Here is a 20967-nt window from a genome sequence, read left to right as displayed (position 1 = left end):
GGTTCGCAGAGGGGTCACATAAGCTAGCTGTACTGTAGCTGCATTCTACATCTTCGCTAGCGATAAATGCGTATGCATCTGTATTATCCTGATAACCGAGCACCCTCCTTGTATTTGTGTATTTGTGTACAAGACAATATTTCCGTCTTCGTGTTCGCGAGCTATAGTTAGCAAGCACCAGCCACAGACCATTTTGACGCGGGATCAGCTGGTGGGGCGAGCGTCGTCATAAACCCACGCGGCTTTAACACGGGCCTGGTGATGGTATCTGACAGGCCGTCGCGAACCGTAAATGCGATCCTCCCGTTCGTAACAACATTGGACCGTATCGCCGGCCCTTGAATTAGACTGCACCAAACGGACAATGGCGATCAGGGAGCCGACCATTATTGGAAGACCCACATTGAATGGGGCTGATGTGGCTCCCTGGCCGTGAAGCCTCGATAACCTCAAGCTTTCGGGATTTGATTAAAGTGCGTGGCTGCACGGCTCTCCTGATGCTTGTTTTACCACTCAACACTCTCTTCTTTTCTTATTGAGGCGCTTTCATTTCTGCTCTGTCTCCCTTCAAGAACGTTTAGTTGGAGCAAACGAGCAACCTAATTTCACATTTTTCATAATGCATATCCCTAATATCTCCCTACTCCCCCTCTCCCTTGTACTCTTCACAGCCATCCCCTCGCTCGCTCAGACATCCACATCATGTGATCCTACCAAGAAGTCCTGCCCAGCAGACGTGGCCCTCTCGTCATCCACCTACACGCACGACTTCACCACCGGTGCCGACGACGAGAACTGGAAAGTCACCGCTGGCGACATATCCTACACTAGCAAAGGCGCAGAGTTCACAATCAAGAAAGCTGGCGATGCACCGACTATACAATCGAACTGGTACATTTTCTTCGGCAGCGTGAGCTTTCTTATGACAGCTGCGCCGGGCAAGGGGGTGGTGAGCAGTGCGATTCTGGAGAGTGATGATTTGGATGAGGTGGATTGGGAGTGGTTAGGTGGAGAGGGAGAGAATGTTCAGAGTACGTTGTCCTTTGAATTCCTGATTACTTGTACTTGAAAGGATGATGCTAATTCAGGGTTCTCTTACAGCAAACTACTTTGGAAAAGGCAACACAACAACCCACGACCGCGAAGCAGACGCCGCCGTTACCGATACCCAGGGTACAACGCACAACTACACCATCCATTGGACATCCTCGCAAACCTCTTGGCTCGTTGACAACGTCGTCGTACGCACCCTACAGTTCGCCGATGCAAACGGAGGAAGCAACTATCCGCAAACACCTATGAACGTTCGTATCGGTATCTGGGCTGGTGGCGACCCAAACAATGCCGAGGGAACCATTGAGTGGGCTGGTGGTGAGACGGACTACAGTCAGGCTCCTTTCACGATGGTATTGGAGAAAGTAGAAGTGAGGAACGAGAATCCGGGGAGTAGCTACTCGTACGGCGATATGAGTGGGGAGTTTGGCAGTATCGTCGTTGATGGAGGAAATGGTAATGCGAAGAAGAGTGGGGCCGAAGATGGAACAAAGGCTTCCTCTGCTTCTGCTTCCGCTTCCGCTTCTGCTTCTGCTAGCCCATCGGCCACAGTAAATGTAAATGGAGGTGTTGTGGGTGGCGAGTGGGCTACGGAAACGAGCAATAGTACAGGAACCGCGAGTACAGCAGGCATGACGAGTATGGCGAGTGCTACGGGAACTGCTACGAGGAGTGCCGCGGTGGTTGAGAACACTGCTGAGTCGGGTGCTGCGGCGGGCAGTGCCTTTGGAGGATATTCCGTTCTGCTCGGTGCTATGGTGGCAATGTTGTGGATTTAGATAATCATTTTAATTCGTTGACCATTCATGGTGACAGATTCTTTCTATTCGACTGAGATGTTTCATCCTTCTATAAGAATACAGTGCTCTCTATTGATGCCGATTGGTATTTTTGTAGTTATTGGTAGAGACCCCAAATCACATGAGCAGGAGGTCCATGGCAGTCATAGATCAAGGCAAAGAAACATATTGGATACATCTTTGTGTTGCTAGCCTAGATACCATGCGATGCGCCCACCTTTCGTAAGTCAACCTAATTTCTTCCCACTTCATTCCCAAAGGCTCCGCCAACATGCAAGCCGTTCAGGTCTGCAGGTGCGACTAATGATTAGGCAACGTAAGATGCAATTCGCACCATTCACCCCACACCAGAGGGTATGCGGCAGTTGTTCATATCGTCAACAAAGGCTATGAAACTGAAGCGCTCACGCCCCTCCAGTGGTATGGTATCTTCTGGAGAATTCTCAAAGCTTTCCTTGTCGCTGCCGACGTCCTTGGTGTGCAAATGTTTCATCTCCTCTGCCCGTAATGCAGCCTTCTTACAGACTGCGCTACCTTCGTCCTGAATGACCTTGCGAACTATGGCAGCGGTTTCAGGGAATATAGTCAGGTGATGACGTGGCTCTCCACCTAGGTCATGCAGCATCTCTACGGTTACGCTGTTCATTGACAGGCCTCCAGTGAAATTTGACTTTGGATAGTCGAAGGGCGCGTGGGTAACATCATGAACTTGGATTTCCTGCAGCATTCGGATGCATCGCAGGTACAAGTCCATCATGTCGAACGCGAGAGCGGACTCGTCTCTCTCGATTGCCAGCTTGAAAATGCGGAGTTTCTCAAGAGAAGAAATTTGGTGCTGAGCACTACAGTCCTTGCTGCGATAATCTTTGACCATGACCTCTAGCATGACGAGAATGTCGAACTTAGCCTTGCTCTCGCAGATGACTTTCTTGAAACGCGGTTCCTTGTCGTAGCTCATGATGGAATATCCCGCATAATACTCATGGCGACGCGCTCTACCGCCCACGGTTTGTGTCCCATTGCCACCTTTGCGAGGCTTGTAATCCTTGGCAAACTTGTTAGCGGATTAGCCTAGAGCAATGTTCATTTGCTTTGCAAACCTTATGCCTTGTTTTGGCTTCTTCCCGACAAATATCCACTCGCTGCCTTGTTGCTCGATGAACCAATCCATATCGGTCCACTGCAAGTCCGAAGATAATAGTTTAACGCATTTAGCAGCGTTATACAGGTGGGCAGCTACAAGGATCTGGCCTTGGTTCGACGCAAAATCTGTAGTCGTTCTGTGGTACTCGTCGCGGATGTTGGCAAGGAACAGGCCGCGTAGTGCAGGATCGTATCGAAGATGCGAGAATCCGGGGAGTTTGCTGAACGTCCAAGGCTTTCTTTCTTCACACTGGTCAAGCCAACTCTGAAACTGGGTCTGGTTGACTATGGCTTCCACAAGGTTCTTGCGTTGGATAATACCATTGCGATGGAGCCTATGTGTAACGCCAATCCCTTCCAGACCTTTGACTTCAAGTAAGCTTGGTAGTCTATACTGAGGTGCTGTGCAGTTTTGTCGAGAAGCAGCTTGGCGATAGACATGCAAGTCCCCAGTTCTCTCTGCGTGTCCCAAAAGATCTGTAACGAGAAGATGATCCAGCTATTTAAACGCTTTTGGTGTAGTATAGTTATGGCAGCTCTGCGTACGATGTAACTATCAATCACATTTTGTATATCAGGCGCAGACTGCCGCGCAGACGCAAGTTGCGATACACACTTCAGACACCGCTGTTCGTCGTTGGAAAGTCGGTACTCTTGCGGCTTGTCTCTGTTCACAGATGTAGTAAGCAGAAACTCCGTAGTACGTGTGCATGGTACGGTACTAGAATGCAACTTCAGCTTTCCTCCCTTGTAGACAAAAGTGTCATCATCCTCGTCCTCTGCGTCGATGAAAGCTGGGCCTTGCACACTTTTGCTGTAATCGCTGTATACGAACTCTATGATTTCCGTATCGGCGCGGCCGTCTTGGTCTCGAGTGGCTGGTGTCCGGCTCGCGGCTGCTTGGTCTGAAGAATTTCCAGCACTGTTTCCAGAATCTTGATGAAGTGTTTATGGCTAGCGTTGTTCTCCATGACGGTGTCGTTTCCAGCATTCGAGGTCAACGTGTACCAGTTTGCACAATCTTTGCGACCTAGAATGACAGCACGCAGGGTTGTGTATACAATGTACGGGACGGCCGCGCGTTTGTCGGCGGAAATAGAATTCGCGAGTGTGAGAAACGATTTGGTCGTGATCTGACATGAGACGGTAGCATTGTGCGTCAGCCCGGCTTTCTTTGCCTCTTTCCTAGCAGCTCCTTTCAGTCTGCCTCCAGCAGGCGATATCGCGCCTTGATGACTATCCTTGAACACATCGTTGACAGTACCAGTTGCGCGGGCTGTCTCTGCTAGCCACTGGACGAAGTTGCCTGTACCCTGCTTGTATTTGCGATAAGTGTCTACCAGTAGAGGCGCAAGCCCCATCTTTGTCGAAGTGGAAAACTCGTGAGATCGGCAATGATATGTCGCAGTCGTGTTATAAGTTAGCTGAAATCGAAGAGTCGGAGGTGGCTAAGAGTAAGTCTACATATGGACCAAGAAGCTAGGCGAAATTTGTTTGTGCGGACTCGCGGTGTCGGTGAGACTCAGGGTGCCGAAAGCGCTGTTTTATAGGCAATAGCGGAGGAATTAGACCGGAGGATTGTTCTAGGAAACGCAGTGACAGGCCGGCGATGTATATGAGTCAATGAGAATAGTCTGGTAGACAGGCTGGTTCATGACTGTGATTCCAGTCCGATGGGCCGAACGGCGCATGAAAAGACGTACGTATCCATAGTGACTTCAACCATGTAGAAGATTCCGTCAGACTCATGATCCACGTATCTATAAGAGGAAGCGAACGGTATATGTGTAAATACGAACCTCAAGCACCAGGGATGCTATTCGTGATGCACGGCCTCGCCAGAGAAAGTAACGACAATGCAGCCGTCATTAAGCTGCAGAGCCACAAGAAGAACGAATGAGTGAAAGAAACACAAAGATCTTCAAGCAACGTGATTGGACTTTGGGCAGCGTGAGAACATAAAAATTCCCTGAGCTTGATAAGAAGACCGGGGCAAGAATGAAACATACTGTAGGTCAAGATGTTTCCAATTCAGCTCTATCTATCGTGTCCGGATAGATGCAGGATCCAAGGTTGCATCCTCCGAGTGGCCGCGTAAGGCTTGAAATCGCTGTACCATAAGTTGCGATCAAAACAGGCACGGTGAACGTCAACTAACGAAGCTGAGCACGCTTGAAGGCGGGACGCAGACCTCAGAATCCTAGTCGTTCGCGGGTATAAAGGTACGAATGGCATGAGCAGGGATGTGTGAAGCAGTAGGTCACAAGGCATGCAATGACGCTACCCAGGAAATCTAGATTCGCGTCGCTTGATGGTTTTCGAGCGGGAACGCGATGACGACATGTCGCAGGGGTAGCGCTATCAGTTAACGACGCTGGTGAGCACGAGGCTGTCGCAGGTGCGACTTGGCTATACAATAATCTTTTATTCTCACGCGCTTTCATCTCTGCTTACACTTAACCTTTCCAAACACGGCGGAGTCAAGTTCCACCAAACTACCACTGCGATCAACGGACAGGTAGGAGATTTGTGCGCTACAGATGGTGCCTCAAAGTATAGCCCTGAACCCAAGTATGTCCGCGTTACCCGAATAACATACGGTGGTACACCGTTGGTGGTACACCGTTGGTTAACCGTGCAATGAGGACATGGAAGCGGGCAAAAAAGAGTTGCATATTACTGAATATAGGGCAAATGCAAATATCGCTTTTGCAAGATGTTTGACAAGCAGTATGATTGGGTCAGGCATGGCTTGCAACCAGTTAGCCTTACACTGCCCCGCTCGGCACTCCCGAGCTGTGTCCTCATAAACTATCCGTTTGTCGTCAACTGCGCCCCAAAGCCACTGAGGCCCTAGAGATGTGCATTCATATCACTTTCGCGTATTCAAAACCCGTTCCCTTCGTCCAGAACTCTATGCAGACCAGCGCTACCCGAGAAGTGGGTTCTTGAGTGTCCACACTACCATGTCTATCCCGTTCCAATACCAGCCCATCAACCAACAAAATTCGTCTCTCAGACTCATACAGCTATTGAGAGAAGTCGCCAGACGGCCACGTTCGGTGCAAGATTCGACATGCATCTATTGAAGCCTCATATATCTGTCTCTCCTATGTATGGGGCGACGATGACGAATGCTATACAATACTTATCAACGAGAGATCCTTTGGAGTTCGTCACAATCTACATCGGTTTCTCATACAAGCGAGACGAAGTAAATACCTGTCACGTACGTGGATCTGTATTGACGCCCTCTGCATCAACCAGGGCGACTCATCTGAACGAAATCACCAGGTGCAGCAGCTGGGCTTGATTTTCAGCCGAGCGAAAAATGTGGTATCGTGGCTAGGAGATGAGCGGCATGTTGCTAGGTTCTTGTTGCACGTCCGGCAGTGAGCTACACAAGAGCGTGCACAAGATTCTAGCAAAGCTCCTCTGAAACGGCCAGGGCAGCCGCCTGGCTTTCATTATTTTTGCGTCGCTGAATACTGGAATCGAGCATGGATTACACAAGAAGTTGCACTCGCACGCCACATCACGCTCCTAGCAGCCAACATCGAACTGGACGGTTCACTCTTTCCAGTGCTTTCAGAATGGGGCGAGGGTTACCTTGCGCGACTTGAACACCTCCGTCCCATGAACACCACCAAATGGAAAGGCAGGAGTCTCATCTACTTGATGGACAAGTTCAAGCTCAAGGAATCTCGCATTCGGCGAGATCGCGTCTATTCACTTCTCGCACTTTGTGGCGATGGAAAGAATTTACAGGTTGACTACGACGCTACAGATCAGACTGTAGCAAAGGATATCCTGCGGTGTTGCGAGCAGTCATTTTGTTTGTGCGCCGTTAACACTGTCGCATTCATCTTGCAGCTGCATCCTCGAGACCGGGACGATATTGCTTGGAACTCTGGGTTACAACCATTTGCAGTAATGATGTTGCCCGTTGTCTCAAAAGCGTCCTCTGAAATATTATGTTCGTCACCTCGACCATGTCCTTACAGGAGCTGCGATGGTAGAGAACATTCACATCTACCTGGTTTCGTGGTATCGACGCCTTCTTGTGACTTCTTGTCCATACACCTCTACCTGGGGAGGATATGTAGTTCTTATGACACTTCTTTTGTGAAGATTGATGGGATAGCAGCTGCTCCTGGGTTCATCTGCCAGTGGAGTTTACACGGCTCGGGCGTAGGAGGACTTTCACAATTCATCGTACCACACTACGACTGCTCCTGGCTATTGACTGACAGTGGAAGGAGCTGTATAGTTATGTTTTCCTTGGGGCTCATCGTCGAGATCGCCCAGATTGGCCGCCTCTCTTCTAGCGGACTATGTGCTCGTGTAGCTGATGTGGGGACGCAATCAGCGCCGTTTTACGATGATCCTGTAATGCGGATGCACTTTTGGGACCCTTCCCGGCTGACGACGTAAGCATAGTGTCATGACTGGAGCACTTTTGAAGAACGATAGTTGTTGGTAAACTTCGGATACTTTTCCTGAGAACATATATCGATTGTGACTAGATCGCTCCCTTAACCATCCCATTATCCGAACACCCTCATGTGCTATACCTTTTACTCTCGAGTTTTGTCTCTCTTCTGAAAAAGTCGTGTGTCAAACACATCGGCCTATCAAAGGGGGCGGCAGTAGTAGAGGTGGGGCCGTGGTTCGCAGGCGCGTCGCGAGCCTTCACTCTTGCACCTTCGAACATTCGCTTCACAGGCGCGCTGTGTCGCTATTTGTCTACCTTGTTATCTTGTGCTGTCGAACCTTCCATTCTTCGAATATATCTTCATCAGAAGGCTCGTGTTATTATGCTGTCAACTCATTTCTCACACAAGTAGGGACCGTCTCCTTCCTCCAATGAAGTTTCAAACGTCCAAGCTCACACACTCTGTACGATCTTGGTATTTGACTCACATAGGCCACCTGAGTAAATGAAAAAAAGCGGCATCGAAATCTCAATGTCATGGTTGATTTGTTGGTAGTTTTGGAGTGGAACAGTGAAAGCGCATAATATGAAGATTAGAGTGGACTGAATGTCATTCGTTATGTACCAACTCCCTTAACTGGCCCGTCACACAAGTGCACTCTTGTGCTACTACCCAGACCCAGCGATCACCATGGCAGCGTAGTTCCATCATAGTTCTGGAATGTTCCCGAAATACCCCTATCCGCCTTATCCAACGTGCTCAAAACACCATTCACACTCTCCTCAACAGTAATAGCACCCGCAGCCTTGAGCTCCTCCGGCGAAGCCAGGCCACTTCCCATATCCGTCAAGACCAAACCAGGATGAGTGACATACGCTGTCAGCCACGACTCCTCGAAATGGATCCTGGCGAAAGCCCAGTTCAACGCGGCCTTGCTAGCACCGTAAGGGCTGAAGACTTGGGGAAAGCCAGCAAGCATCGCCTGAGCGCCGATGCTGCCGATCACTGTGGAGATGGCAAGGAAGATGGGGTTGCCGGATTTGCTGGCTTGTAGTAGGGGCTTGACGGCCTGGAAGAGGAGGATGGGGCCGATGGTGTTGACTGCGAAGTGGTCGCGGAGCGCGTCAGATGATGTGTTGGCGATAGTAGAACCCGAGTGCGCGATTCCGGCGTTGGCAATCACGATGTCGAGAGAGGTGATGCCGTGCTTTAACTGCAGTTCAGCGACTGCGTTCTTGGGGTCCGCTTCGACGGATGAGTCGAGCTTGACGATGATGAGCTTGGAGCCTGAAGCCTGGGGGAGGGACTCGAGTTCAGGAGTAGACTTTGCGACATCTCGAACTGCAGCAATGACAGTGGTGTTCGAGCGTTGAAGAAGGGTTGAGGTGAAGCCTTTGCCGATACCACGGTTGGCTCCGGTGATGAGATAGGTGAGGGATGAAGACATGGTTGATTTGAGGGCTGTTTGATGCTATTGGGTCTGGGGTCTGAGATTTGATGTTGAGATTGGAAGACTGTAGAGATGATTCTTGGCCTTAGATGAGCACGATTCTTTCCTTTTGTATCCCGAGCATTCAGCCCGTAGCAAAGATGAGAGCTCCGAGGCCGAGCATGATTTCAAATCTGAACTTGATGGCTGGAACTTACCAGGGAGTGACTAATCTGCGTGGACACATGAAGTTAGGTAGAGAGACTGTTCGTCCGTCTGGATAGTGTTCAGGCGCTTTTGCGTGCGATGCGCACACCCCTTGCTAGGTGGAACCGGTGATTAGTGAACCTGAAGATATTGAGATTTTCACATTCAAACAAACTACTATCCTTCTTCTGGAAGAACATCGCCGTCAGCGAAGAGGTTGCGACAGTATTTGTAATACAAAACTTGACTTCGTACTCGATGCTGATGTGTTTGTGATTTTTCGATGCTGAGTGTAGGCGAGCTAACAGACCTCCGTAGCTGAATGGATGTTTAGTGAACATTGTACTAGCTACGCTAGCTTACTATTCAGACCATGCTTAGGTATCCTCGTCGGGAACATTGACCCTGCTTTTACTTCATGTTCGTGCTTGCTTGCTAATTCTAATCCACTCTCTCGCAACACAACGTGTACTGCTCGAAACCCTTTCTCTTCCCCCTAGGCAGAACCGAGTGCTATGGTGATCCATCAACCACACACCGAGACACGATGTTATCAGTGAATAGAGTAAAGACTCGAGCATTAATCTGAGCCTGAGACAACAAATCTTCTTTGTTAGAGGAGGTTTGTGGTAGTTGACAAAAGTCCTGTATGCTGTTGCCTGACTGGGTTTACGCGCTCATCATTGAAATGGTACTTGGAAGAGCGAGATGATTGTAATGGGCGCTATAACAAGGGAGTAGGCACCTCAATTATGCAGCTCGCTTTTGGCGTAGAAAGATGGCAGAACGGTGAAACATGCGGGCGAGAGATCTGAGCCCATGCTTATGTAAGCGCCAGCCCACACGCCTCCCTTACGCAGGGGCCATGTACGTAGGAGCGCCGAACGTAACCTCATACCCAAACTATAACCAAATTCCGTGGTACGAAATGTCGTATTATGCTCGTTTCTAGAGCATTCCTTCGATATTATGGGATGTCCCCTAGATACATCATCTCACATTCCTTTCGCCGTTTCTCGTTGCTAAACGCAGGATCTTGCCATTACGCGAGGCGGACAATGTCTACAACCTGAGATCAGGAACATGAGCACTTTTATCGCTATACGAGTGGCCGGTGGCTCTGGGATGAAGAGTTACACCTGAGCGAGCGATACAGGAAGTTCGAGGTGTCTGAACTCCAAAAGCTAGCAGTCAAGAGCGTGGGTGCGAAAGCATGCTCATCTATGGTCAAACTTGCGGAGGGAGGATTCAAAAAGGTCTTCCGACTCTGCATGGAAAACGGATCAGTCGTGATCGCACGCATACCGAACTTGAACGCCGGATCCCCTCATATGACTATCGCGTCAGAAGTTGCTACTATGGAGTTCGTGTGGTTACATGTCGCACTACATTGAGGTAACTATGCTTACGATACACTTTCAGGCTCGAAGTATTCTCAACATCCCGATACCGAGAGTGATTGTTTGGAGCGGAGCAATCGACAATCCTGTCGGGTCAGAGTACATCTTAATGGAAGAGGCTACCGGAACCCAGCTTGGCGAGGTTTGGGGAAATATGAAACTACCTTCCAAGCTTCAGATAGTGGAAGAAATCGTTGCAATTGAGAAGAAGTTTCTCTCCTTATCGTTCGCTCAGTAAGCCAACTCGCATGGGCGATGGATGGTGGCTCTTGCTTACATGCAAAACAGCTATGGGAATCTATATATCGCAAGCGACGCCTTCCCAGGATGTGTAGAAGTGCGGGTAGTTGGTGAAGTACCTGAGCTGCTGAAGCAAGAGGTGGCAACTCGTTTCGTTATAGGTCCAGTAGCTGACCGAGAATTTTGGCACAAAGAGCGAGCAACTATGTCTGTCGATCGCGGCCCCTGTCAGTGTACATTCTGGGTACTTGTACTAGATAAATCTAACTCTCATAACAGGGGAACAACTATCTGAATACCTCCACGCGATTCGGAAACGAGAAATTGACTGGCTATCACGTCATGCTGTTTCAAAACCGCGAGGTGGCTTGCTGGCACAGTCGGAGGCTCAGCGTACACCTGCCGCGCACATCGCACTTTACGAAAAGTTCCTGAAAGTCTCCGATACTTTGCTGCCTACAGGTGCTCTCGCAAAACCCACTCTTTGGCATTGGGATATTCACGCCCCTAATATATTCGTTCACGAGGATCTGGTAACTAGCCTCATCGACTGGCAAGATGTATGGATCGGCCCTCTGTTTCTTCAAGCACGACAGCCACGTCTGGCACGATACACTGGGGAGATGCTGCTACGGCTCCCAGGAACCTATGAATCCCTGACCGATCAGGATGAAAGAGCAAAGTTACGTTCGCAGGTTCAAAGCTCCGTGGTCGCATACATCTACGATGATGAAACCAAGACCGCAAACCCAATGCTCGATAAGGTTATGCAGTTACCGCAATGGCGCACGAGGCGAGACGCCGTGGACTTCTCGAGTAACACATGGGATGGCGACATCATACCCTTCAGACAATGTCTCATCTGGATAGTACGGTATGTCTGCGCCGTAAGCCACCCTTATAACGAGGCATGCTAACGCAAAGTGTTTTATAGACACTGGAAGGAGATTGAAGCAGATATGCCCTGCCCAATTAAATTCACAGATGAGGAAATCCAGGAGCACTACCGAGATGGTGGAAGATGGAATGATATCGCAGACTTCTGGGACTCACTGGAGGGACTTGTCAATCGCGACGGATGGACATCAAATGAGACGTACGAACAAGCTCGTGAGATATTCGCGCAACTCAGGGAGCAAGGACTGCTGAGCCTTGGCGGCGAAGAACGAGACGAATTTGAGAAGGGTACACGATGGGCAGAGCAAAGAACGGAGCGCGATTAACTATGGCACCTCAAACTGTCACCGATTGTCTATTGGAAGCTCGTGTGCATCCGTAGTTCTAACTGGTATGTTGGTTTGAGAACCGCTACAGCGTACACAATCCGCGGGTTTGCACTACTCTTGGGAAAAAGTCTCCTAAATACGCCACGAAAAATGGCTTTGGCGCCATCGTCTTGAATAATCTGGCGCGAATACGGTCATCGATGCTAGTCTCAGTGTCCGAACAAGGACAGAAGGTGTCAATCACGCACGAGGCTTCAGTGTCCGCCTTTAGCATCCGTTGAAATTAAAGTCTATACTGTTCTAATCTGATTGACAACTCGTCGCTGTCAGGTACTCCGTGAACGCCATGCTTGCCCAGATCAAAGATTGTCCATAACGACGTAACCCTCGATATCCAAATCATCCTATTCATCGTCAAGTATCGAGCTCGCTAGCGGGCCAAAGAAGGGTACTTCATATCGATCGAGTGTTGCAGCTGTTCATCCGTTAGCAAAATGGTCTGTCTCCAACTAACAATATAGACTTACCATCCAGATATGCCCTCCAAGTCAGCCACCCTATGCCTGCCAGATCTCCGATGAATAGCACCCAGGATATGAAGCTCGACCAGCTGAATATGATATGAACCACAAAGATGAAGGCGAACAGCAGACTACTCTGCCATGCGTGGAACCGCACATAGTCGCTTTGGTGCTCCAAGACCAGTAGTAACACCCCGCCTGCTGGTGGAAGTAGAAGATATGCTAGGCAAGCTTCGTAATCGAGTCGCCAGCCCAGAGACGTTGTGAACATATCCACATCCTCGCGAGAACGGCCGAAGCCTGTGCTGCGGGATGGCTGATCCCATGCTATGTGCTCGGTATCTGGTTCTGCGGGTGGGGAGACGGGCGATTGGCCCTGGAAGTAGTCATGTTGTTCGTATGCGCGTGTGGAAGGTGATACGATGCTACGTGTACGGTCAATAGACGTCCTCGGCGAGTGGACTGGTGGTGGAGAAAGCGCGCGTGATGATTCCGGTATGTCTTGATATGGGGCGAAGTTCGCTGCCATTATAATTTTGGTTGTCGGCGGGTGCCGTATGCGGTATAGTAGAAGCTTGCCGCTCTATTTGTTGGGGTATTGGAGGTTTGGTGGAGGAGATAGGGCTGACGCCAGAGGAAGGTGTGACCGGGGCTGTGACGTTCGGCAGGGATCCGAGCTCGAGAGGGGCCCAGGGTCCCGCTAACACGTGAGAGATCGCTTTCGGACACCTCCGTCTTGTTACTCCGCTGCAGGAACAGTCATGCTGTGCGACGTGTCTATAGGATGACGGCTCACACAGCTCTCTAGTACTTTGTAGTTCAGGACATGCTGATGTACGTGTGACGAGTCAACGTAAGGTAAAAGGAACGCCGTTGTTCGTATCGTTGACCCGAGGTCGTACTCTCCTTCCATCACAAGGACACAGGATCCTCCTCCCGAGGTCTGGTTGCAACCTTCGTCTCGCCATGTGTCGTCCCACCTCACTCCACGTCCTATACGGTTGGAACCACGTATATGATTGAGCGTTGAAGCACCTGCTGGCATACATTCACACCGCTCACCCTGCACTTCGGTAAACTTTTCGCTTGGTCCGTCAATTTCCGAATCATTCAACGCCACAGAACATCACATCACAGTGGCTTCTCCCCACTACACAGATCTTCCATCGATCCAGATATAACAACATCAACATGTGCATCGCTATACTTACAACAGCGCACCCTGACTATCCATTCATACTGCTCAACAACCGAGACGTACGTTCGCCAGGTTACAGCCGTTTCGTCTACCAACTAATGCATACCAGGAGTATCTTCATCGCCCAACAGCAGAGGCAACCTGGTGGCCCTCCCCAGATACTCAAGTTTTAGGAGGCTACGACCTTCACCGTCCTGCTCATGGCACCTGGCTAGGTGTGACTCGTCAAGGCCGAATCGCGGTCTTGACCAACTACCGCGAAGAGAACCAAACTATCGTTGAAGGCGCACGAAGTAGGGGGTTGATTCCGAATGCTTGGTTGAAGATCGACCCAAAGAAGGAAGAGAGTACAGAAGAGTTTGCCAAGCGAATGATAGAAGAAGATGGTGTAGAGGGCGTGGGAGGGTTCTCGCTATGTTACGGATTTATTCAAGATGTCGTCAAAGAGGAAGGTAAAGGCCTGGCGATTGTGAGCAACCGTACTCCAGATGTTGATGGCGTGGTCCATCTCCTGCAAACGGCAGACGAGACCCGAGCTCTTAGCAATGCTGCCTATAGCGACCGCAGCTGGCCCAAAGTGACGAACGGAGAAGCCTGGACGCGCACCGCTATCGCTGAGTCCGTTGCTGCCAATGAGTCCCGCGATCAGCTCATCAATCGTCTTTTGGACATTCTGACCACGGACACCATGCCCCGGCAGAAAGAGAACGAGGAGTGGGACATGTACCTCAATCAGCTCCGTTACAGCATCTTTGTTCCAGCAATTGGAAGGGATCATCTTGAGGAGCACAAGATGCCTGCGCATGAGGTGGGCGATGTGGTCAAGGCGAAGGCGCTAGATGCTACAAGTGGGTGCTACGGTACTCAGAAAAACATTGTAGTGTTGTGTGATCGAGAAGGCAAGGTTACGTATTTTGAACGGACATTGTATGATGGCGACGCGAAACCGATCGAAAAAGGCAAAGGAGACAGAGTGTTCGATTTCAAGATCGAAGGGTGGTAAGACGATCAGCATTTGTACATTGTGAATTTCAAAATTCCCATCGCACTCACTTTCATCTCACACTCACTCTTTCATATGTTTCATCTGTGTCCTGTGCTTTCGATCAAAACCCTGCATTTGCTAGTCATTCTAGGCTCTAAAGATGCGGCCATCTGATCGTAGAGGCGAGAGTACCTCCCGCTCACTTCTACCTCCCCGTTTGCTATGAGCAAGGATTACGCCACGCGAATGGTCCGTGCAACTGTTCTCCTCGTTGCTAGGCTCAACTGCCTTTCCATTTCTGACTACGACTTATTTCCCTTGTTTACATTCGAGCGCGTATGATTTGTGACCACCGTTGGCCACATACAACTCACGGCAGTGATCACCTATCACGTTTGCTTGTTTACAAACCATAGCCAACTGCCATCATGTGTATCATGTTATTCATGACCCACCACGACGGCCCACGAGAGCACTACCTTGGATCGTACCACTGCGCACACGCCGACCGCCCCGGCACTTTCGAATCCCATCAGAGGTGCCTGCTTGAAGAGAGCCGATTCGACTGCTCAGAGTGTTTGGCCAAGGATGGCATCCAAGTGGATCCTGATATCGTTGCGATACAGTACTATCACCCTATTGCCCACTTTGAAATTGAGCACATAGAGGGAAAAGGTTGGGTAAAGGTTGGCGAGCAAGGTAATGTGAAGCGTACGGAGAATGTTAGTACCGCTGGACAGAATGAAGAAGAGGAAGATGAAGACTTAGGCGGCTACGCCTATAGCTTCGCAAGTCTTTCGGACTGCGACAGTGTCACTTCACACTGGCGTCTTGATCAAATTATGACATTGCCTGTCCGTCCGACCACTGCAGACACCAAGAAGAAGTCGCCCTCTCCATTCTACCAAGAGCCCACACCAACGGAAGAGGCATATGAGACGAGCTCACCGCATGAACCGCACGAGATGCACGATGTACGTGAGCCAGTCTACGAGGACGCTGCAGAGGATCAAGAGCCGCACCAGGAAGTCTGCCTTGAATCACCATCCGGCGACTCTCCAAGCACCCTCGAGCACCGAAATCTCGTCAATCAACAACTCGCGACACTTGAGCATCGGATGGCGCGTCGCCAGCATCAGCGCCAGAACAGCCAGCCCATGTTCGACGTGACGCGCCCGCACCGCATGACTCGCCACCAGCGCCGGAGTAGCAAGCGTAGGTTTGATGTGACGCGCCAGCAGCGTTATACATTTCCCGCTTTCGTCCCTTCAGTACCCCCAGGACCCGTAAAAGGTGGACCGGAATATGAAGATGGGCATTATTACTTGGTCCCTGCAACACCTATATCAGGAATCATTCCGGATTGGCGATGGGGTCCAGTTCCGCCGCCTCATTTGACGATTCCCCTTCCTCATGTAAGTCGTACTGGTACTTGGACTAATGACACTTGTTGACGGCTAATAGTGGTAGAGATAGCCTACTAAGGCCATTCATACGCCCCGCCGGCTGCGTAGAGCACAAGGACTGGAGAAGAAGCGGATCTGAGAGAGCGATATGGTAACTGTGATGGACTTTAGGTAGTGATCAAGTGATGGGGGGTTTGGGCTTGTGAACGAAATTGAGAAGGCTTTAGAAACGACAGGTTGGTGGATGTTTTGCTTTTGCTTTTTCGCTCAGACTGGCACCTTGGCTTGCACATTCACGTCTGTCTACAACGCCCACGAAGTGTTGAAGAAGGACTTGGAGCCTTACGTTTTGTAATAAGAGCATCGAATGCATAAGATGAAGTAAGAATGCACGTGCTTGGTCTTGGCACGCTATAGGTGACAATGTGTTGGTGACGTCTTGCAGATCTTCGGCAACTCGAATCAACAAACACCGAGCCGCAGTTGGACCTTGGAACGCCTGTACACTTTTTTGCGACAATCTAACAGCACGTGCTGTCTTGTGCTATACGCATCGGGAAATAAACTACGTCGTGCGCAATCAGCCCCACGATCTACTACGCACTTTCTCATCTCCTTCAACACACGCCTAGCCGTCATGGCGTCCCTGCCGCCTCAGCGCCCCGCGTCGCGACATAGACCCGCACCCCCTGCCGAATCATCGTCCTCGCAGCAAGGGCAGACAGAGCGAACGAACAGCTTCTCCGGCCAGTCAGTAGACTCGCAGACGTTACTCCTCAACTCGCCGCCTACACAGTCAGCCACTCCCACGCCTCAAGAGCAGAAAGAGACACCCGCACAAACCACAGCGCCACAACAAGAGGAGGATGACGAACCACGCCGGTGTTGGATCTGCTTCAACGATGAGACGGAAGACGACGAAACGACTTCGGAATGGCGATCGCCTTGCGCTTGCTCACTAGTGGCGCACGAGAAGTGCTTATTGGACTGGATAGCAGATATGGAAGCGCCGAGCTCACGTCGACAGGCTGGTAAATCGGCAGGGAAGATATTATGTCCTCAATGCAAGAGCGAAATCAGGGTACAACGGCCGAGGAGTTACGTGGTAGATGTTGTTCGGAGCATCGAGCGCCTCACGGGCAGCCTGCTGCTCCCTGGCTTCGCACTCGTCACAGGCACAGCTCTTTACTCGACTCTGACGCTTTCCGGGACTGCGACAATATACCAGATCTTTGGAACACAGGATGCGCTGCAGATCCTTGGGCCGCTTTACGAGACACCAAATCGGTCGGTGAACTCGGTGACGATACAGTGGCTCGAACATCTGCGACAGCATTGGAGGCTAGATCTTGGACTGCCTTTGATACCAGCGGTCCTAGTCGCAAGCAGAACAACCTTTGCCGACTCGTTTTTACCTTTCCTCCCGCTCATCTTCTTCGTCAGCTCCGGACAGCCGGGCGATGAGATGCTACAACTACAGTGGCCACCGAGCGCCGCTTTTACTTTCGCCGCCCTGCCATATCTCCGAGGTTTTTACAATGCATACTATGAGCGTGTCTGGTTACCACGAGAGCAACAGTGGCTGAAAGAGATTCAACCCCGAGCCGGTGAAGACACGACCGCAGATGCTCAAGTACAAGCCGACCACGATCACGATCACGACCATGGAGGTGACGAGGACGTAATAGAAGAGGTGGAGATCGAACTCGACTTCGACATCTTTGCAGATTGGAACAACGATGGCGAAGGCGATAATAACGACGCGCCTGAGGATCCTCCCGTACGGGCTGCACGAGGCCCAGCCGGACCAATCGATGTGCCTCCACAGGATGATGAAGACGATGCCGACATGCTAGTCCCCCAGCTTATCGACGACGGCCCTCAACTAAACGCGGCACCTGCGCCTAACATCCCCATGCAACCCGCTGCTCCACGACCCCGCCGCGTCCGACGCGAACGCGGCGTCACTTTCTCCACCACCTCGCTCGCCGACACGATTCTCGGCGCCCTCATCTTCCCCACCATAGCTGCTGCAGTGGGCGAACTGCTCAAACACACGTTACCTAGCTCATGGGTCACGCCTCCCACGGGCGCACCAGCCATATCTTGGCTCGGCGGCTGGATCAATACGGGTGGCAAAGCAGGTGGTGTGGGCAAGCCAACGGGATTCTTGCAGACGCGTTGGGGTAGGAGTGTTATGGGCGGATGTATGTTTGTGGGTTTGAAGGATTTCATTATGCTTTACGTCAGGTGGAAGACGGCGCAGAATCATCGTAAGAGGGGGATTGTGAATTATGATAGGAAGAAGCCGAGGGCTGGTGCTGCAGCATCGTCATGAGTGTGTGCATATGTATTCGAGCATAAAAACGGAACCTATGAGTATGGATGGTGTCTGACGATGATATGAACGCTACTAGCATGTTGCAAGGATAAACCTATTTGGAAGTTTTTGGTACTTGTATATTACACTCAATCACATAAACCTGGCGTCGGTCAGTCAATTCAACCGTCAAGCTCTAGGGCTGCATCCAAGAATAGCTCCCTCCCTACTCAAGGCTTTCTATGCTATCCAAATTCATCGAAGCAAACCTCCCCCATCTACTCCGCTACCCAAATCTCTCCGCAGCAATCTGTCTCAAGAAATCCATGGTCTTGCCCTCCTTCTCCCTCCTCTCAGCCAACCTCTCATTCCTCTCCGCATCCCTCGCCCTAGCAATTTCCTCCCTTCGCAACTCCCTCTCATTCTTCTGCCTCTCTTGCTCCTTCTTCTTCTTCTTGTACATATCAATACCATCATCGCCCATGAGATCGGATTCCGGGACTTCGAGTTCTCCAGCTTCTTTGGCGTCGCGGAAGGAGTTTAGCGTAGAGGTTGTTTCACGCTTCTTCTCGAGGGCGCGCTCGCGGGAGCCGGGGTCGGCGCGGGGGACGAGGTCTTCTAGGGCTTCTTTTTGCGATTTGCGGTCGGTTTTTCGGGCGTGGCGGATGTCGTCTATGTAATCCATCTGGCCCTTTTCGCGATCTTCGGCGCGGAGCTCGTTGCGGTAGGTTAGGTCGTCTAGTTTGGGGATTGTTGGGCCGTGACCTTGATGCCGGGACAGGTTCGTGGGTGGTGCCGGGCCGAAGTCATCGTCGCTTTGGTCTGAGAGGTCTTGTTCTTTTGGCGTGTAGTTTGGTGAGGCTCGCTTCGTGGGAGCGCGGGGAGAGGATGCACGGTATGATTGTATGGTTTCTTGGGCGGTTTTGAGCATAGATGGGTCGTACCAGCTTCGGGCCAAGTCTCCACGGTTCCTGGAATGTTAGTATTGGGTACTATTTGTGCGTACATATTGGGAGGATGCGGGAGCATACCAACGACTGACAAAGCTCTTCCATCGTCCTTTTATCTCCCGCTCATCTAGCTCGTCCAGTTGTATCTGTTTCTGTATATCCAGGTAGGACTGAAACAGCGGTCTATATTCTTCGTACTGGCGTTTCGATAATGGCTTCGCTTTGTAGGGTAAAGCTACAGGTTCCGGTGCAGGTGAACGCGGACGGTGTCGCTTGTGTCGGTGGCCATCATCCTCACGACGGGGAGAGCGCGAGCGATGCGATCGGTGGTGTTTCTTGTGAGTTCGCGCTTCGTGAGATTGTGAATCGCCATGCGACGTTAATTGCGCTTTGGAGTCTTCAGGTGTCCGGCTGCGTCGCGGCATAGTTGAGGTCTGGATGTTGGAAGTTAATGTGGAGACGGAGCGCGAGAAGTTCACATGTCATCGCGGGCCGTTTCCGCGCGCTCGCACGGGTACACTAGTACGATGTACTACATCCTTTCTTCAAACTAGTACGACGTCCATCCTTTCTTAATATATGCCAACATATAAGGACCTGACTGGATAGTTGCGCGCATTCAAGTGACCACTCAGTTTATCCCCAGCTGCCGAAGAACATGTCCCGTTTCCGGTAGACCCGTTCCTCCGCAGTGACGCCTACCGACTCCCACATGCGGGCATCCCACGATTGCATCGGAGAGGAAGATACACCCTGTCTGTTACATTGTGCTTGTTCATGAGAAGCTAGATATGGTACGCATGAATCCCCAGACTCGCTCATTGAGTGGTCACTCTTGATGTTGTTGCTGGGCGATGAGCACGTCGTCGGAGAATGTAGCAAGCACACCTCAACAGTGAGACCTGGACTACTGATGAACTCATGGACTACCGGCATGTTTCTGGGACGTACCTCGTAACTCAGGTTTGAGCGTCCTTGTGCACCCCTCAAAATATTGAAGTATGCCGCAGATAGATTGCTTCAATCGTCGCGGGACGGTGGCCTTCCTAGCCAACTCTCAAGGTGCCCGACAGCCCTGCTGACACCCTCCAGACATGCGGCTGTAATATCGGCGAACCCGATAACAAGGTCAAAATAACTGGATGAAAAACCTTAGGATGGCCAGCAAGTCAGTATATAATCTCTGGAAGCACGATCTAGCTTACTGTTATGCTTGGGACCATTGATGCTGGCAATCTGGTTAACAAGAACCTCTCTCAATTGTTTCAAGCCATCAATGACCACTGCCGTCTCCTCTTTCAGTTCATCAATTCGTCCGAGATAGTGGGCTATTCGAGACCAGTCCCCCTTTTTCCAGTTCTTCCGTATGCCCCATACTTTGAGCTGGCGCTCGTACTGAGACTCACTGGAGGTGTGTTAACCAGGCCAAGTGCTGTGCGGGGAAGTTCAACCAAAGCGCCACTGACCTCGCATAGAACCCATGACCTTTCATCATACCCATAACATCACTTAGGGTCTTATTTTCGTGAAGGAATAACGTTTCAATTCTGTGTCTGTGCCGTTCCCAAGTACTGGGCGGGATTCGTGTCGCGTAAGATTTCGTTTGTTTGGGCATGGTGAGTAACAGGCCTCGGTAGGGTTGGGGACAAAAAT

At 50.8% G+C, this 20967-nt stretch overlaps 11 protein-coding genes across 11 annotated transcripts; 5 read left to right on the top strand and 6 right to left on the bottom strand.

Moving 5' to 3' along the window:
• Positions 1 to 619: 619 nt before the first annotated feature.
• ALTATR162_LOCUS2554 (uncharacterized protein) lies at positions 620 to 1832 on the top strand (the record flags this gene model as incomplete). Its single annotated transcript, XM_043310160.1, has 2 exons — positions 620 to 1031; positions 1102 to 1832. The coding sequence occupies 2 exons, from the start codon at positions 620 to 622 to the stop codon at positions 1830 to 1832; spliced, it is 1143 nt and encodes a 380-aa protein (XP_043166095.1).
• Positions 1833 to 2190: 358 nt separating this feature from the next.
• Positions 2191 to 2811, bottom strand: ALTATR162_LOCUS2553 (uncharacterized protein; the record flags this gene model as incomplete). Its single annotated transcript, XM_043310159.1, has 1 exon — positions 2191 to 2811. One exon carries the CDS (start codon positions 2809 to 2811, stop codon positions 2191 to 2193), a length of 621 nt encoding a protein of 206 aa, XP_043166094.1.
• A 1021-nt stretch (positions 2812 to 3832) lies between these two features.
• Positions 3833 to 4357, bottom strand: ALTATR162_LOCUS2552 (uncharacterized protein; the record flags this gene model as incomplete). Its single annotated transcript, XM_043310158.1, has 1 exon — positions 3833 to 4357. One exon carries the CDS (start codon positions 4355 to 4357, stop codon positions 3833 to 3835), a length of 525 nt encoding a protein of 174 aa, XP_043166093.1.
• Positions 4358 to 8117: 3760 nt separating this feature from the next.
• Positions 8118 to 8879, bottom strand: ALTATR162_LOCUS2551 (uncharacterized protein; the record flags this gene model as incomplete). The annotated part of the gene is made up of 1 exon (XM_043310157.1): positions 8118 to 8879. The coding sequence occupies one exon, from the start codon at positions 8877 to 8879 to the stop codon at positions 8118 to 8120; it is 762 nt and encodes a 253-aa protein (XP_043166092.1).
• Positions 8880 to 10577: 1698 nt separating this feature from the next.
• ALTATR162_LOCUS2550 (uncharacterized protein) lies at positions 10578 to 11931 on the top strand (the record flags this gene model as incomplete). Its single annotated transcript, XM_043310156.1, has 4 exons — positions 10578 to 10702; positions 10757 to 10935; positions 10988 to 11582; positions 11643 to 11931. 4 exons carry the CDS (start codon positions 10578 to 10580, stop codon positions 11929 to 11931), a joined length of 1188 nt encoding a protein of 395 aa, XP_043166091.1.
• Positions 11932 to 12338: 407 nt separating this feature from the next.
• On the bottom strand, positions 12339 to 12984 carry ALTATR162_LOCUS2549 (uncharacterized protein; the record flags this gene model as incomplete). Its single annotated transcript, XM_043310155.1, has 2 exons — positions 12339 to 12409; positions 12462 to 12984. The coding sequence occupies 2 exons, from the start codon at positions 12982 to 12984 to the stop codon at positions 12339 to 12341; spliced, it is 594 nt and encodes a 197-aa protein (XP_043166090.1).
• Positions 12985 to 13646: 662 nt separating this feature from the next.
• Positions 13647 to 14656, top strand: ALTATR162_LOCUS2548 (uncharacterized protein; the record flags this gene model as incomplete). Its single annotated transcript, XM_043310154.1, has 2 exons — positions 13647 to 13712; positions 13763 to 14656. 2 exons carry the CDS (start codon positions 13647 to 13649, stop codon positions 14654 to 14656), a joined length of 960 nt encoding a protein of 319 aa, XP_043166089.1.
• A 410-nt stretch (positions 14657 to 15066) lies between these two features.
• ALTATR162_LOCUS2547 (uncharacterized protein) lies at positions 15067 to 16108 on the top strand (the record flags this gene model as incomplete). The annotated part of the gene is made up of 2 exons (XM_043310153.1): positions 15067 to 16053; positions 16103 to 16108. The coding sequence occupies 2 exons, from the start codon at positions 15067 to 15069 to the stop codon at positions 16106 to 16108; spliced, it is 993 nt and encodes a 330-aa protein (XP_043166088.1).
• Positions 16109 to 16681: 573 nt separating this feature from the next.
• ALTATR162_LOCUS2546 (uncharacterized protein) lies at positions 16682 to 18382 on the top strand (the record flags this gene model as incomplete). Its single annotated transcript, XM_043310152.1, has 1 exon — positions 16682 to 18382. One exon carries the CDS (start codon positions 16682 to 16684, stop codon positions 18380 to 18382), a length of 1701 nt encoding a protein of 566 aa, XP_043166087.1.
• A 268-nt stretch (positions 18383 to 18650) lies between these two features.
• On the bottom strand, positions 18651 to 19739 carry ALTATR162_LOCUS2545 (uncharacterized protein; the record flags this gene model as incomplete). Its single annotated transcript, XM_043310151.1, has 2 exons — positions 18651 to 19335; positions 19396 to 19739. 2 exons carry the CDS (start codon positions 19737 to 19739, stop codon positions 18651 to 18653), a joined length of 1029 nt encoding a protein of 342 aa, XP_043166086.1.
• Positions 19740 to 20334: 595 nt separating this feature from the next.
• Positions 20335 to 20929, bottom strand: ALTATR162_LOCUS2544 (uncharacterized protein; the record flags this gene model as incomplete). The annotated part of the gene is made up of 3 exons (XM_043310150.1): positions 20335 to 20465; positions 20520 to 20719; positions 20781 to 20929. The coding sequence occupies 3 exons, from the start codon at positions 20927 to 20929 to the stop codon at positions 20335 to 20337; spliced, it is 480 nt and encodes a 159-aa protein (XP_043166085.1).
• Between the last annotated feature and the right edge of the window lie 38 nt (positions 20930 to 20967).

Source organism: Alternaria atra (assembly GCF_907166805.1).
Source record: "Alternaria atra isolate CS162 genome assembly, contig: 21, whole genome shotgun sequence".
Classification (NCBI taxonomy): domain Eukaryota; kingdom Fungi; phylum Ascomycota; class Dothideomycetes; order Pleosporales; family Pleosporaceae; genus Alternaria; species Alternaria atra.
Note: the sequence above shows the minus strand (reverse complement) of the source record. Positions and strands in the feature narration are given on the sequence as shown.